The 14,419-nt window shown below is 47.7% G+C and overlaps 1 protein-coding gene across 7 annotated transcripts in view; it reads right to left on the bottom strand.

The window, feature by feature from the left end:
- SLC4A4 (solute carrier family 4 member 4) overlaps positions 1–14,419 on the bottom strand; it is a 147,759-nt gene that overhangs the window by 3,338 nt on the left and 130,002 nt on the right. For all 7 annotated transcript variants that reach the window (XM_063156924.1, XM_063156923.1, XM_063156919.1 and 4 more), the window contains 8 exons: positions 14,132–14,293; positions 12,189–12,367; positions 11,501–11,573; positions 8,062–8,130; positions 6,648–6,821; positions 4,598–4,759; positions 2,054–2,150; positions 138–217 (listed from right to left, as the gene is read on the bottom strand). In XM_063156924.1, coding sequence (XP_063012994.1) covers positions 174–217; positions 2,054–2,150; positions 4,598–4,759; positions 6,648–6,821; positions 8,062–8,130; positions 11,501–11,573; positions 12,189–12,367; positions 14,132–14,293 — 960 coding nt within the window. In that variant the 3' untranslated portion in view covers positions 138–173. The remainder of the gene's footprint in view (positions 1–137; positions 218–2,053; positions 2,151–4,597; positions 4,760–6,647; positions 6,822–8,061; positions 8,131–11,500; positions 11,574–12,188; positions 12,368–14,131; positions 14,294–14,419) is intronic.

Here is a 14,419-nt window from a genome sequence, read left to right on the forward strand (position 1 = left end):
AATCAACTTGTTCGTGATCACCTTGGGAGGCAGCAACCCAGTGCAGGGAATGTTCTCCAAGTGTTTTATTTTAAGAGTCCCCTGGAGGAAATCTGCTGTGTTCTGAGGGGGGCAGAGGTGCATTTTGGGGTGCTTACCTTGGCATGGCATGTGATTGAAGGAAGGGAATTGTATCAGCACGATGTGTGGCGTTCAAGGAATGTTGGTGATTTTTCTCCTGGGGGAAGAAAGCCTGGGTGTCACTGCTGCACACCCACTGTGCAGTGCCTCCAGCCCTGCCTCAGCTCCCCCAAATCTATGGGCCAAGCTCTTTTCCTGCTAGCTGCCAGATGGATTTACAGCTTGGTGAGGAAGCTCTGCATTCCCTTCTCTCCTCTGAGGTAACACCCCTGCGGTGCCAGCAGCCCCATCCCCAGGAGTTCCCCCTGTTTGGGGCCTGACACTTACCTGGGACCTGTCCCCCTGGGCTACCCCCCTCTGTCACACCCACGTCCTTGGGGGACACAGGGTGGCTTCCCTCTGCTGACCCTGTGGGAGCCACGTTCTCTGGGAATGACAGTCCTGTTCCTGCTCTTGCTGCAGGAAAGCTGCTGTCAGTGGTACTGCCAGGAATATGCCCTGGATCACAGTTACACTCAAGCACAATCCCACAGTGGTGCTGCATTCCAGTTGGTTTTTTTTGGTATTCCAGTGGCCTGATATGTTTTAATTTTTATTTTACATTGCTTTTAATTAGAAAGCAGCAAATAAAATACTGGACTATAAAAATGTATAAATACACAAACCAACTACAGTTCAGCCCATGGCTGATTTTATCTGTTCCATCTCCAAGGGCATCCCAAGAACTAGGCTGATGCCACAACTAACTTTTCCTAACTATTTTAGCCCTTAAGATGTTGGAAAAAAGGCATCTAATCCTGAAATCCTGAGTAACAATATTTAGGATGCAGTTTGTTTTTAGTATCAGGAATGCACTAAATAGATGGAATGAGGAGGATATGAGGTTGCCTGTGGCTGATTTTGGATGATGTGCTGACATCAGCAAAACATTGAGGATATCCAAATAGCCAAGAAAATGCTTCCTTTCCAATGCTTTTATTTTATATCCCAAACTCTGAGTGTCTCTGTATATAAAAGCCACAGGGTAAGGCTTACCATTCCCTGAGGGCTCTATATGCTACCAAAAGGAAAGGAACCTGGCTCCCAGTTCCTAAGATCCATGGATAATTTAAGGATCTAAAGATCAGAGGGGTTAGATCCTGCTCCTAGGAAGCACTAGCCAGGCAGTAGCACTAATTTATTTAGTTTGTACTTCTCCCCTCCCACCTCAGAGGAAAAGGGCGTTTGACACCCTTAGTATGTTACAAAGTCATCCCAAAGGCAAAACCACCAAGGTCAGCTGTGATTCCTCACTTAAAAGAGGAAAATGTAAAGTGGGAATGACTGAAAATAAAGATTAAATTCAACAATTAGAGCTATTAACATCAGAAATGAAATCCTAAAAGAAGAGCACAAACCACCTAAGAAGGGAAATATGTTAATGGCCAACTGATCTCTGCCTGTGCAGCTTAATGACACAAATAAATAATTACTCTGTTAAATGTTGATTTTTGCAACTGCTTGGCACCTAGGGGAACAAACAGTGACAGGACAGCGCTGCAAATCCAGAACACAAAGCTCAGTGGAAAAAAAAAAATAAATCCCACCATCAGCAGGTTAACACCAAGGGGGAGAGGGAGAGGAGAGGAAGAGAGAGTGGGGTGGCCAGGAGACCTGTCAGGAGCTGGAGAAAAGCACTTAAACTGGAGGCACCAGAAGGAATAACATTGATTTTGTAACCAGCAAAGAAAATAAAAGCTCACAAAAGCAAAATCTGTCATAAAGCAGGGGCCTGGAAATTAAAAACGAGAGGGAAAAAAAAAAAGAACAAGAGAATACTTCTGAAGTAAAAGGAAAGATTAAAAATTATTTTAAAATCACTAAATAGACACAGATATAGTTTTGTAGTGCAAGTGAGAGTCAAGCAGGCATGCAAGAGCTTAGTTCTACTCACTGTCAGCAGGTTTGCTATCACTTAGGAAAGGTTCCTGCTCCATGATGTCCATTGGTATTTTAATACTTGGGACTTTTTCTGAGTAGGGGCAGTCAGACTGTGAAAGAAACGTGTAAAAGGTCTTAGAATATTCCCACTGCTCTCTCCCTCATCGTCTCCCACACATTAAAATTATCCTTCACACAGATCTGTAGGAACAGGTAAAAGAAAAGAAGGGAAAAGAGAAAAGCATCCTCCAGCATAGCTGCCTGATGGATTCCACTGGTTCCCCACTGCATCCCACTTCCCTTGATTACCCTCATACTCCAAAAATAAAACAGAAAAGAATCATCCTGTGGGATTGTAAATTGTAATACATCTCCTTTCCCACCCCACCGTCATAAAAGACACCATCCCCTTCTGCCTGGAGTCAGCTGCAGGAAATAGAGATGGAAAATGCATTTGTGGGCAGACACAGCAGGCTGCTGGAAAAGCTCCTCCAAACCCTTCATCCTGCTGGGATTCTTGTAAAAGCCCTTGCTTGTTCCCAATTGCTCCACAGGGCCCAGATATGACAGAGGCTCCTTACATCAGACTGGCTCAGCTCCCTCTTTAATGCAAGTGGAGTCAACCCCAGTCTCAGTTACACCTCTGGTTCACCAATTCCAGAGCCCTCGGAAGAATTTTGCAACCCTGGCCCAGCCAGAGAAACAGCAACCAGCTCAGGATGGGGCACAGGGAAAAGCTGGAGTCCCCCAGAGTTGGGGCACCAGCAGGATTTCACCCCCGCTGCCTTCTATCACCACCTGCTTCTGCTCAACAGGAGTGATTGGAATAGTTTGGCTTTTTTAAAAATAAAGGGAACTCCTCAAAGCCAAGGAAAGGCTGTTACTGCCTAAGTTGGCAAAGGCAGGAAGGTGGGATTTGCCAGAAATGTTGGGACATCTTTGTTTCTGAAAAGAACCAGACCCACAACACCAGGGTAGAGGGAGGAGACCTTCCAGTCAGGGCAGGAAAACACTACGGAGGCCAGAGACTGGCTCTCCCTGGATTATTATTCTTATTTTTAATTTATTTTTTAACATAACTGATATCCAGTGCCTTATTTCATACTCCAACATCAAGATGTTTCCTCAGGACTATTTTTATGAGGTTGAGGGACAAGCAGAACTCAAAGAAAGCACAACTGACACCCAGCAACTTCCCTGGCTGAACTCAGATCCATGCATTGCTCCCCAGATCCCACAGGATTGACTGGATTGACTCTGGGGGTAGATATTTCTGGAAGGGAAAGGGTGAAAATAATCCAACCAGTAAGTGCCCAGTGCTGTATGTTCAGGAAGCTAGGAAAAGCAAGTGCTGAAAAAAACCAGCAAGAGTTAAGGACCAATATTTTGCATAAAATATCTTACCCATTAGATTAATTACTGTACCTGGAATTCAGGGAAAGCCTGGGAAGAGAGGAAATACCTTAAAACAGACAGGAGAGAGGGAAGCCATGGCTGGGCATACACTGCCGGATTCACACCAGTCAGGAGGAGGGGATGGAGCCAAACCATTGCTGATTCCTCAGCAGAGCCCCTTTTACTCTCATCTGGGTTTGCTCAAGGGTGCTAAAGAAAACCCTGGGAGCTGGAGCAATGATGGGACAGGGCAGCTTGCTGTCTCAACTAAAAGCCAGTCCTCCCAGCTGTTTTTCCTGCTGTGCTAAAAGGGGATTCTTTCCCAGCTTCAGGTGACCTTACCTCTCCCTACCGCCCAGGAAAGGCCCTTCTTCATGGACATGAGCAGAAGAAGTGACACCATGCTTAGAACTCACCACGGAGTGTGTTTAGCACTTCAACATAAATTTAAAGCATTTGAGTTAGACCTGAGCAGGAGAACATTTAAAGGCACCAAGACCACATTTCTTCTTCTAACATATACAGGAGGAAAGAGAACAGTCAAAGGCACATGAGTGTGGCCTAGCCAGGTCACTTTTCACTATTTAGGGCATGCTGCCACCTGAGGTAGGACCAGAGTGCACTGCAGAGGGCACAGATGCTCAGGAAACATGGAGGTGATGAGTTTTACCAACACCAAGCAGCTTTTCCTGCAATATGACAAATCACACCTATTTTGTGCTTTCCAAAAGAGCCATTACAAAAATACTTGAAAAATAAAAAAGAAAACCAGTAGGACCAGAGCTGCTGGTGAAAAGCATTCTCCTCCTAAAATGTAAGAGACAACAAAGGGGAGAAAGGTGTAGGAGGGAAGCTGGAGGAGGCAGGGTGATGAGAGGCATTCTAGCAAGGGGCATGAAACCTCAGCAGGTACCTGGTGCTCTTGGAAAGTGTAACCTCACCCCTAGCAATGCACAAATCACCCACCACAGGCTGGAAAAGGGAAGGCTGTGTAGGAATTAAGTTTTCTTTAGGACTCATTAGCTGCAGCAGTGGCAGACCGAGCTGTCAGCTCCACAAGTGGCTGGCAAATGTCCAGCCTCAGCACTGGGCAGGGCATGGAATGTGCAGGGGGTTAGCTACCTAGGGAGGAGCAATGTGACAAGAGCAGGAAGCTCCTTACATCATCATTGTCACTGTCCATACTGCCCTTCTTCTTTTTCTTCTTCTTCTCATCCTCTTTCTTCTTCTTGTCCTTTTCTGGAATGACGTCGTCAAGAAAGCTTAAGTCATGCTGGGAAAAGAGGTAGTCCATGGCTTTTCTGACTGCCACCAGGGCCAAGATCTGCAAAGGCAGAGAGGGATTCCCAGTCACATTTTACCTTTCACTTGGCACACTGCATTCCTCTCAGTTCTGCTTCTAAGCCCACACTCTTGAATTCTGGCTGTAAATGAACATACAAAGAAGGTGGTGAACACCCGGGACATCTCTGTCAGCTTAAGAGGTTGTGCTGTCACTGCCTCATGTCAGAAAAAATCAGAAGCAGTGGAATACTCCTGTATTTAACACTCTTGTATTAGGAAATAAAGAGCAAACAAACGAGCATTTTCATTTACTTTTGGAGGCAGGTTCACAGGACAGCCTGAGTAATAAAACCTTGACTTATTTCTCACCACTTGCCCAGCTGAACTTTTAAGAAATCAGACAAGGGCCAATTCACGCTCCCAGAGATTGCAGAATAAAGTTTACTGGGATTGAGGCAGCAGGAAACTGGAGTAAAAGCTTGTTCTGTGCAAGACTGCAACAAAAGCACTGGGAAAGAAGGAAGGGACTGAAATGGGTGCTTACATGGACACTGGGCCTGACAGCCCCAGCAGAGGCCACTGAGATCCCACACAGGCTTTGCAGAGGGTACAGCAATGGGCTGGGAGCTGTAACCTATTCCCAAGAAGCTGCCTTTAAGGACAGCTTTGTGCCAGGCCATCCTGATGCACAGCACAAACAATTCCCAGGAGAAGATCTCAGGCTCTGACTTGCATAACCTGAGGGGCGATTACGGATGTGAGGAATTACTCAGGGGAGAAAGATAGCACACAGACACTGTGGCCATCCCACTGTGGATTACTGTGCTGAAAATGCCTTTCCTCCAAATAAACAGGGACTTGGCCACTGGCTGAATCCTCACAAACTGAAGTTTGTGCTTTTTTGCTCGTGAGTGCAGAAAATGGAGCTTTTTGCCATATCCAGCTCCATCGAAGCTGTGGCTGTGCCTTCCCTGAGTCTGCACCATTCTAACAAACTTGGTCAGTCTTGGGTTGCAATCAGATTCTAGCATGGGCAAAGAAATTTTACATTCAGCTTCCAACATCAGTGCAACACAGCCATGGAGTTGCGATGGAATGCCACATCAGTGGGAATTACTGATTTTTTACATCTTTCACAGGAGCATGTGTCTCAGCAGGAATATTTGGAGGATTTTTTTAACTGGCATAATCTTCTCATTTCACCATCTTGTTCTTCTCCTGGCTTTTGCCCTCCCTCCCTCTCTCCCTTACATAAGCACTGCAGCTCCTACCAGCCCCCACAACTCAGATTTTACATGTCCATGAACCTGAAATTAGCTGACTTGGGACCAAGAGTTATTCAGGACTTTCATAAAACTTTGCCTTTTGCACAAGTCAGACCCATCTCCAAGCCAGAGTGCCTAGCTGTGTCTATAATTCCAGTAATAATATGAATAGTCACCCACAGAGGGTAAACAACATTAGTGTCTTTTTACTGGAGTCCAAGGAAAAGAGACATTCCCTTTCCCTCCCTGTGACACCTCTCTTAGCACTGAGTCTCCTTCTTGGTTCTGTCAATTTGTGCTATTTAAAAGCCAGGGAGACATTTTGCATATGGTAGCTAGTGTGGGCTAAGCCAGAAACTCTGCACCTCTCCTCGGTTCATGCAGCTCAAGGAGAAACCACAGCAAATCTAACCTTGGCAGTCAGGACTGGTCAACACTAACTACACCTTCCTGGGAAAAAATTAACTTTCCAGGCTCATTTTCCTCCAGAGGATTAATGGAAAGGCAGCCACAGTCACACTGAGCCCCCTGAGTGCCACGAGTGGAGCTGTGAGGCACAGACTCGCTAGGGAGAGGCTGGATTTACACATGTACAGGAGTGTCCAAGGGGGAAAGGAGCAGGCTGTGAGGAAAGGGAGGGTTGGAAAGGACAGCAACACCTACCATGACAGGGAATATGATGGCAGCCACGGTGGATTTGAGGATCCAGAGGAGGGCCAGGCACACCACCTGCAGGAAGGTGAAGAGGTGCACCCTGCGCAGCGGGACGTGGCGCAGGTAGATGAAGTCAGGCTGGTGTTTTAGAGGCATCAAGAGCAGCTTCAGCCGATCCATGAACTGGAAATGAAAAGGAGGAGATGTTGAAATGAAACACAGGATGCACAAAAAAAAAGAGAGAAAACAAAATGAATGCCCAAACCAGGGTCAGCATCACACTCTGGGGATTTTTTGCTGTCCTCCCTTTCCCTGCTCCTGCCAAGGAAAGATATTCAGCCTTTAGAAGCTGTGCTTTTGTTATCCCCAAATAAATCAGGAGCAGAGGTCAACAGAGGCGAGGGCAGACATTGCCTTGCCAGAAAACAGAACAGCACCTCACCAAAGAGCGAGGAAGATGGGCAGCTTTCCCAGCAGTGTCCCTGTGCCCTGTGCTGGACCGGATGGACTTGGAGCTAAACCAAAATGGGGATTTCTCAGTGAGTACAAAACACTGTTGATCCCAGCCCCCCCACCACCTGGGTCGGGAGCAGGGGAAATCCCCTGCAGGAGAGCCGGCCCCGGGGCAGCGGGACAATCCCCTCGTTGTCCCCTGCCGGAGCGCGGGCTCACTGCCCACTGCCGGGACCAGACGGAACCGCGGCACTGAATGGAAGCTGGAGCTGTTTTATAGAACGCCTGAGGGAATTCTGGGGCTCACAGGACAGGCAGTCCCTTCCCCTCAGGGCACAACCCGGCACGAAAAAGAAAGGCCTCAATTAACAGGGTGCCAGAAAGCAACAAAACCACTTCCAGCCTCCTTGGGCCAGCTACAGGCGCTGGGCATGAGAGTGGTTCCTTATGTAAGATTTCCATAACGACAAAGAGAGGGGAATGGCTTCCCCTCCCTGGAGAACAATGTCCCTGCTCCTCAGCATTGAGGAACAACCCCACTGCCATAAATCATCCTCCTTCCTTGCCTTCAGTCTGTGGCACAGGACCCAAACTACCCTGGGAGTGAGCCTGAGCTGGGGCAGAAGCCTGTAGAATCCTGGAATGGTTTGTGTTGGAGGGGATCCTAAGGGGATCCTCTTGTTCCACCCCTCTGCCATAGGCAAGGACACCTTCCACCAGACCAGGCTACCCCAAGCCCCATCCTGGTTGCCAAAGATGGACCCAGGTCTTCACAAAGCACCCCTGGCACTGCCAGTGCCCACTTGGCCACTGGCCCTTGGTCTGCCATTTCAGGACACCCGGGCTTGTGGCTAAGTTTGCCAGCAGCTGCCACCCTTCATGGGCTTCTTGGGAAGGAGGAGGAGGCAGTGAAGGAGAAGGGTGAAGCTGGAGGGCTGTGGGAGAAGCCCTGTGCTGGCTAATGACTCACCTGCACGCCATTGAGGGATGCAACTCCCATGTAGAGGAAGACACCATAGAGCACGGGCATGGGAATGAACTGTGGGACAAGAAGAGCAGGAGAGCCCAGGTGAGAACCTCCCTGTACACCACACACCATTAACACGTGGTGGGACAACATTCCCAGCCTGTCAGCCATCCAAACTGCACCCATGGGGGGATGACAGAGAGGAATGAAGCCATGGAAGTAATAAAGCTGAAGAAACAATATGTAAATATGTAATTCATAAAATGAAGCTGAATAAACAATAAATCCTCCTGCTGTGTTCTGAGAGACACAAGGACATTTGTGCAATCACACTCTCCCAGTTCACCAGGACTTGGACATCTTGTCCAGAGGGCACGATTCCAGTCACTCAGCAAGTCAAGGAACAGGTGGGCAGATGTGTTCCAGTGAGCTTCAAACTGCCTTTCACCTCTGATTTGTGGTGTGACTAGAAACAGAAGGCAGAGAAGAAGGAAAGGCAGAACAATCCTGTAGTTTGTGGTACACCGTGTTTTCCCAGGTAACTCAAGTTGTGCCAGGGGAGGTTTAGGTAGGATATTAGGAAAACACATTCACAGAAAGGGTTGTCAAGCCCTGGCACAGGGTTTCCAGGGCAGTGCTGGAGTTGCCATCTCTGGAGGAATTTAAAGGCAGCTCCTGGGGACATGGTTTAGTGGTGACTTTGGCAGTGCTGGTGGAACTGGGTGATCTTAGAGAGCTTTTCCAATTAAAACAATCCTGTGATTCCATGTCCAGTCCAGCTCAGTAAACCATGCAAATCCATGCAGAAAGGATGTTCTTTGGAGTCCCACCTGAGCAACAACAGTCGTGCCAACCTAATCTCTTCCTGCTCTGTCTCTCACACACATTAATCCAGAATTACTCCCAAATACAGGACTGACTTCCTTTCTTTGTTGCCAGGATATGTTCTTTCAAACATCACTTTCTGCTCCCTCAAAGTGCCAAGTGCTGCCCATACCTCCACATGGGGCACACCTCCCTTTGGGAGTGAGGAAGGTGCAGGGGAGCAGCAGACAGGCTGCCTGGAATGAGTCTCTATCCCTCACCAGAGGAGTGGGCAGCCTGCCTGGCATGACAGGAACAGGGATGCCTGGAACAAACCACAGGCAGGAGCTGAGTACCAGCCTCTGTGGGATTTACTGGTGCCCAGGGAGGATGGAATGAACTCCAAAGGACAGTCCCTAGTGCAGTGCCAGGGGACTACCACTGAATGGCAGCCACAGCCAGGCCATGGCACCCACTGCTCCAAGCAGTCCTGTGCTGGGAATCCTCCCCTTCCAACCCCTGCACTGAGCTCATCAGAGAGGCAAACAACACTGCAGCTATGCAGTGTTTTAGCATATTCCCCACCACCTTGCTCATTGCTTCCAGCAGGCATTTCCCTGGGGCCACATGAGCACCAAAGTCACCCAGCCCTATGCTGTCCAGAGCCTCCCTGCCTGCATTTCTCCTTCCTTCCTGAGTCTCACTGCCTGTCCCCTCCTGCGAGCTTCTGAACTGCTACCTCATCCTTCTCTTGGGTTTATTTGCTCCCTCGAGTGAGCCACACTGCTGTTTCCCATCTGAAGGTAAAGGTTTTTTCTGCAGCTTTTTCTGGGCTCTGTCAACAGCTCTGCTGTGAGAGGGACAGGGACCTGGCAGGGGCTTCACAAAGCTGTGGGTGATCATGGGATTCAAAGCATTCACTGGATCTCAGGGATGACACACAACACAATACAGTAAGCAAGAGCTGAGCTTGCCAGCTCATTTTCACTGCTCTCCTCTCCTGCCCTTCTATTTATTTCCATGGGTTTTTTTAAAAGTAAGAACAATTTCAGCATTCCATCACGATTAATCCTGTACATTATCCTGAGGTGAAACCTCAGTACCTGAGCCTGCAGAGCGGCAAGTGGTGCTGTCATTTTGGAAGACTTTCTCTTGGCAAAGCATTCCCTAACGATGGGGGTGCTGGCTTTGGCCCCCAAACAAAGCTGCTGCAGGCCAACAGGACTAAAACTGTATTTATAGGAAAGTGCCTGTCACCCTCCCAGCAGGGCCAAGGATCTGCCTGGGCTGAGCAGAAACACCAGCACCATCCAAAACCAGCACAACCACCGCAAAGACCTCAGCAAACAAAGCTGGGATTATTCCGTGGATTGCCTGGTTTATTAAATTTGGGATTGTCAACGTTCAATTTGCCGCTGGCAGGAGAAGACTGAAATGTTCTGCAATGCATTTAGCAGTGCAGCTCTCTCCAGCAGGACCCTGCCACTGGAATTTGCTAAAGGTCCTGAAATCCTGCCATGTCCTTCCCTCTGGCACATGGGCCAGCAGCATGCTGACTTATCCTCAGGCGTCCTCCAGCGAGGATCTTCCTCACACATTGTCTTAGGGAAAGCACAGACAAAGAATGAATGACTGAAGCAATAACAGGGGAAGTAACAGACCCCAGTGGGATAGAGGAAGAGGGATCTTGCAGGGAAAGGTCACATAAACTAACAAGCAGGATTATCACAATCAGGCATTAAATTAAAGGCATGGAAATGCCTGATCATGTGGAGGTGGAAACTGTTGCCTGAGACACCAAAATTCGAGCTGTACAAACAGCCTTAGAAATTAAGAACAGGAACACACTGGCATGGAAAGCTACTGTCTCCACTCCCTCCACAGGCAGAGTCACTGCTCCCTGCCTGCCTCTTCCCCTCAGGCTCACATCACACTGTGCCTCTCTGGCCCTGCAGCCTCCAAAATCTTCTGTGCAGCCTCCACAAATGCTCTCCCAGACACCCATCTGCTCGGTGCTGTGGCTACAATGCACAGTGCTGCTGCTCTGACATCTTCTGCTCCTACCATAGGCCTATGGATCCATGGATAAGGGCTCCTGCAGCTGACACCTCCTGCTGGACAGTATGTCCATGCTTGGCACCACTTCCATCACTATCCCCAGAGAAGGCAGCATCCTCCACAAGACAGGTTCTCCAGTTTCCTTCTACAATCTGATGATCCACTAAGGATGCATTTCTCCATGGCTACATGCACCAAATCTCTGGTCTTGGAAAACAACAACCTACCTAAATGCAATGGTCCATCAGCAGCACATCTATCCAGAGCTTTGGCTAAACTTACAGGAAAAAACCGGTTCAAAGACTAAGAAATGCCATTTAATTGGACTGCTTCCTCCAGAAACATGTTTTCCATAGTCTGAGCTTTATCCAGAATATGTTTTCCATAAAACAAAGAGTGGAGGTATAAAAGAAAAGGGAGCTTAATTTCATGCAAACATGGAGAAATAACCTTAAAATGAAAAAGACCACAGTGCCCAAGAACCCCAGCCCTGAATTTGGTGACTGTTCTACAACCATGTTGGTGTTTCCTTCCAAAAGGTTTGGATTCAAGCCTTCAAAGAACTGTGAACAGTCCTTACCTTCAGGATGGGAGCCATGAAGACAGACACCCCGGTCAGGATGAAAACAATCACACCAGTGACTCTCTGCTCCCTGAAACAACATCACTGAGTCAGGACCCCAAGTACTGAACACCAACAGGAATCCCCAAAACTCATTTCTGCAGCCACATTTTTCATCCAACAGCCTCAGGCAGGTGGCTGGATCCTGAGCCAGACCTCTGTTTTAAACCTCAGACAGTTTTGTTCCACCATTGGCCCTCCACACCCAAAAACACCTCAGCCAGTAATATTTCAGAATGCTGAAAGACATGCCATAAAATTTCCATCTAGTTACCTAAATAAGCTGCCTGATTTCCAGGAGTAATCCCACTGGAAGCACTTCAGACCACTTAATTAAAGCACCCAAACACATGAAAAAGATGCTTCATTAAGTAAAGCTGCTTGTACTAGGTATGATAGGTTTGTATGTTTGACCATTACGTTTGCTAAGGAATTTGCTTCATTTCCCTGGATAGAGAAGCCTGCAGGAAATTTATTTCCTTTAACACAGGAACACTGCACCTGATGTGGCCAAGTAAACTTCCGAGGAGCCACAGGGGGGCTCGCCCAAGGACCTGGCTTTGGAAATAGGGAAAAGGCAGCACAAAATTCTTTGTGCAAAAGGATTTTGCAAACAAGGTAATTGAGACTTCCTGGTGGGACATACCTCACTCCCAAAAACTTGGGCTGCTCTCCAGGGGCTGAAGTCTCCGTCTCCATCTTCAGGCTGTCGATGTGAGCGATGGAGATGACGGTAGCAGCCACGTACCAGGGCAGCCCCATAAAGGAGCAGACAATCATCAGAATGGCCACCCAGAACAAATCCAGATGATATCCAGCACCTTTCTGTAGAGGGAGACAAACAACCTTCAGCTTAATTATTCCAAATGCCTCTGGAGCAGGGCAGAGGAATGCTGGACAGGCAGCATTTCCTTCTTCAGCATCCTGGCCAACAGAGCCAAACACCAGAAATACATTGGATCCTGTGAGCAGCATAAGGAAGCATCTCCCTCACGACACAATGCTATGCTCCTTCAGGAGTGCAACAGGAACAGCTGAAGCCTCATTCCCTACCCAGAGGAGAAAGCTGCCCTTGTTCTTGACTCCTTTTCAAACACCTCTGATCCTCTATTTTCAAAATTCTGTAATGAAATAAAACAGGAATTCCAGCAGTCACAAATGCCAAGAGAAGAAACAAAAGAGCCACCAAGAAAAGGGATCTTCAGAAAAACAGTGGACAAACCTCTAAGGTTTGCTATTTTAAAACAGATTAACCTTTTTAAAATCCCATTCAGCTTGATTTTATTGGAAAAAACAAAATGATCCAGGCCTAGGATGACCCAGGAGGGAGGGCAATCCAGCTTCTCTTGAATAGTCCTCACTGTTTTCCTGACACGTGCACTGCTTACCTTGGCTGGCTGGTGGCACCGGGATGAGCACCCAGCAGTACCGTGCCAACACTTCAGCAAGGGATGAGCAGAAAAAACCATCTTTTTCCTACAGCAGATCTTGTGTATAGAAGTGTTATTTGGTGTGGAACAACAAGATGGGGCTTGTGAACCCTCAATTCCACAAAATACCATATTCACACCATAAACAAAGGAAGCAGGGAATACATTTTTTACATCAAACAGTACTTTGGAGTACTGGAGTGTTTATAACTTCGTTGCTAAAAAAGTACAGCCAGTGCTGACAGCAAAACCACATTCAGCGGTTCATAAGCTGCAGAGATGAGGGGCCTCTTCCTCATGAGGGAAGAACAGTGAGTATTTTCTTACAGTGTTGAAGAAAATGCTATGTCTGCTTGGTTAGGTGCAAGAGACAGACCTAAAACTGCTTAGCCATCTCTGAGGAACATGAGGGCCCAATATTGAGTTTATCTGCTCAGATCCAGGTAGCAAACAAGGATGTTCTGAGGGGTTTTTTAAATCATCAGCCAGCAGTCATCACTGTGCATAAGAAGCCATTCCCATTCCCTGGTACTTCAACTCTCTCCTCCAGGTTGGGCTCAGGATGGTCTTAAATTACACATTACTTGTCTAACATTTACAGTGACCACATGAATTGAAACATCCTCCTCTTTTCCAAGCAGAAGCTTCCTTCCCATTTCCAACAGCTCTCCTGATAACTGATAAAGCAGGTATCTAAATAATGACCCACCCCTGCCTGTGTTTTGAGGGAGCCATTACTCCTACAGGTCAGACCACTTGAAACATGCCCTGTGAGCAGGAAGAGACAATCTTCTTTCACAGGAATTTAATATTTTCCAATAGAACTGACCATGCAGGAGAACAGAAAAAAACCCTTCAGGCATGAAAAACTGCATACCACTGGTCTGGAAAGTTTGTTTTAAAAACATGACTACATTTTAGGCTGTTACATATCAGTTCTTCTTTAAATAACATCCAGCTGAGGCTATGCCCTTGATATGTCCCAAATCTCTCCAGCTTATTGCTGGTATTTGACAGCACCGTGCAGCTTTGGCCACAAAGCCACTTTTCCTGCTTAGAAACAGCAGCCAGTGTGCCAGGGAATAGGCTCGTGTCCATGGGGAGGAAGGTGGCAGGGGGAAAAGCCCCTGCCCATGCTCCAGGCACAAGGCACACCCACCTTGAGCTTGTGCTCCTTCCTGTTGACGATGACGGCGGTGATCTGCTGGTCCATGAAGATGAGGATGGTCACCAGCAGGGCAGGGATGGCTGCTGCCAGGTACACCCACCACGGGTTCCCTCCAAAAGGTGGGATAAACCAACCCCTCTCGGGACTGGTTGGCTTTGAAGGGCAAGGAAAAGAAAGCTTGTGTTAGAGGCACAGTACAGGGGTGATGAAATCCCAAAGCCAGGTCTGCTTCCAGCAATGGAGCTCCAGGGAGACACTTCAGGTTTGTGGCAATTTCAT

Source organism: Melospiza melodia, chromosome 5 (genome assembly GCF_035770615.1).
Source record: "Melospiza melodia melodia isolate bMelMel2 chromosome 5, bMelMel2.pri, whole genome shotgun sequence".
NCBI lineage: Eukaryota > Metazoa > Chordata > Aves > Passeriformes > Passerellidae > Melospiza > Melospiza melodia.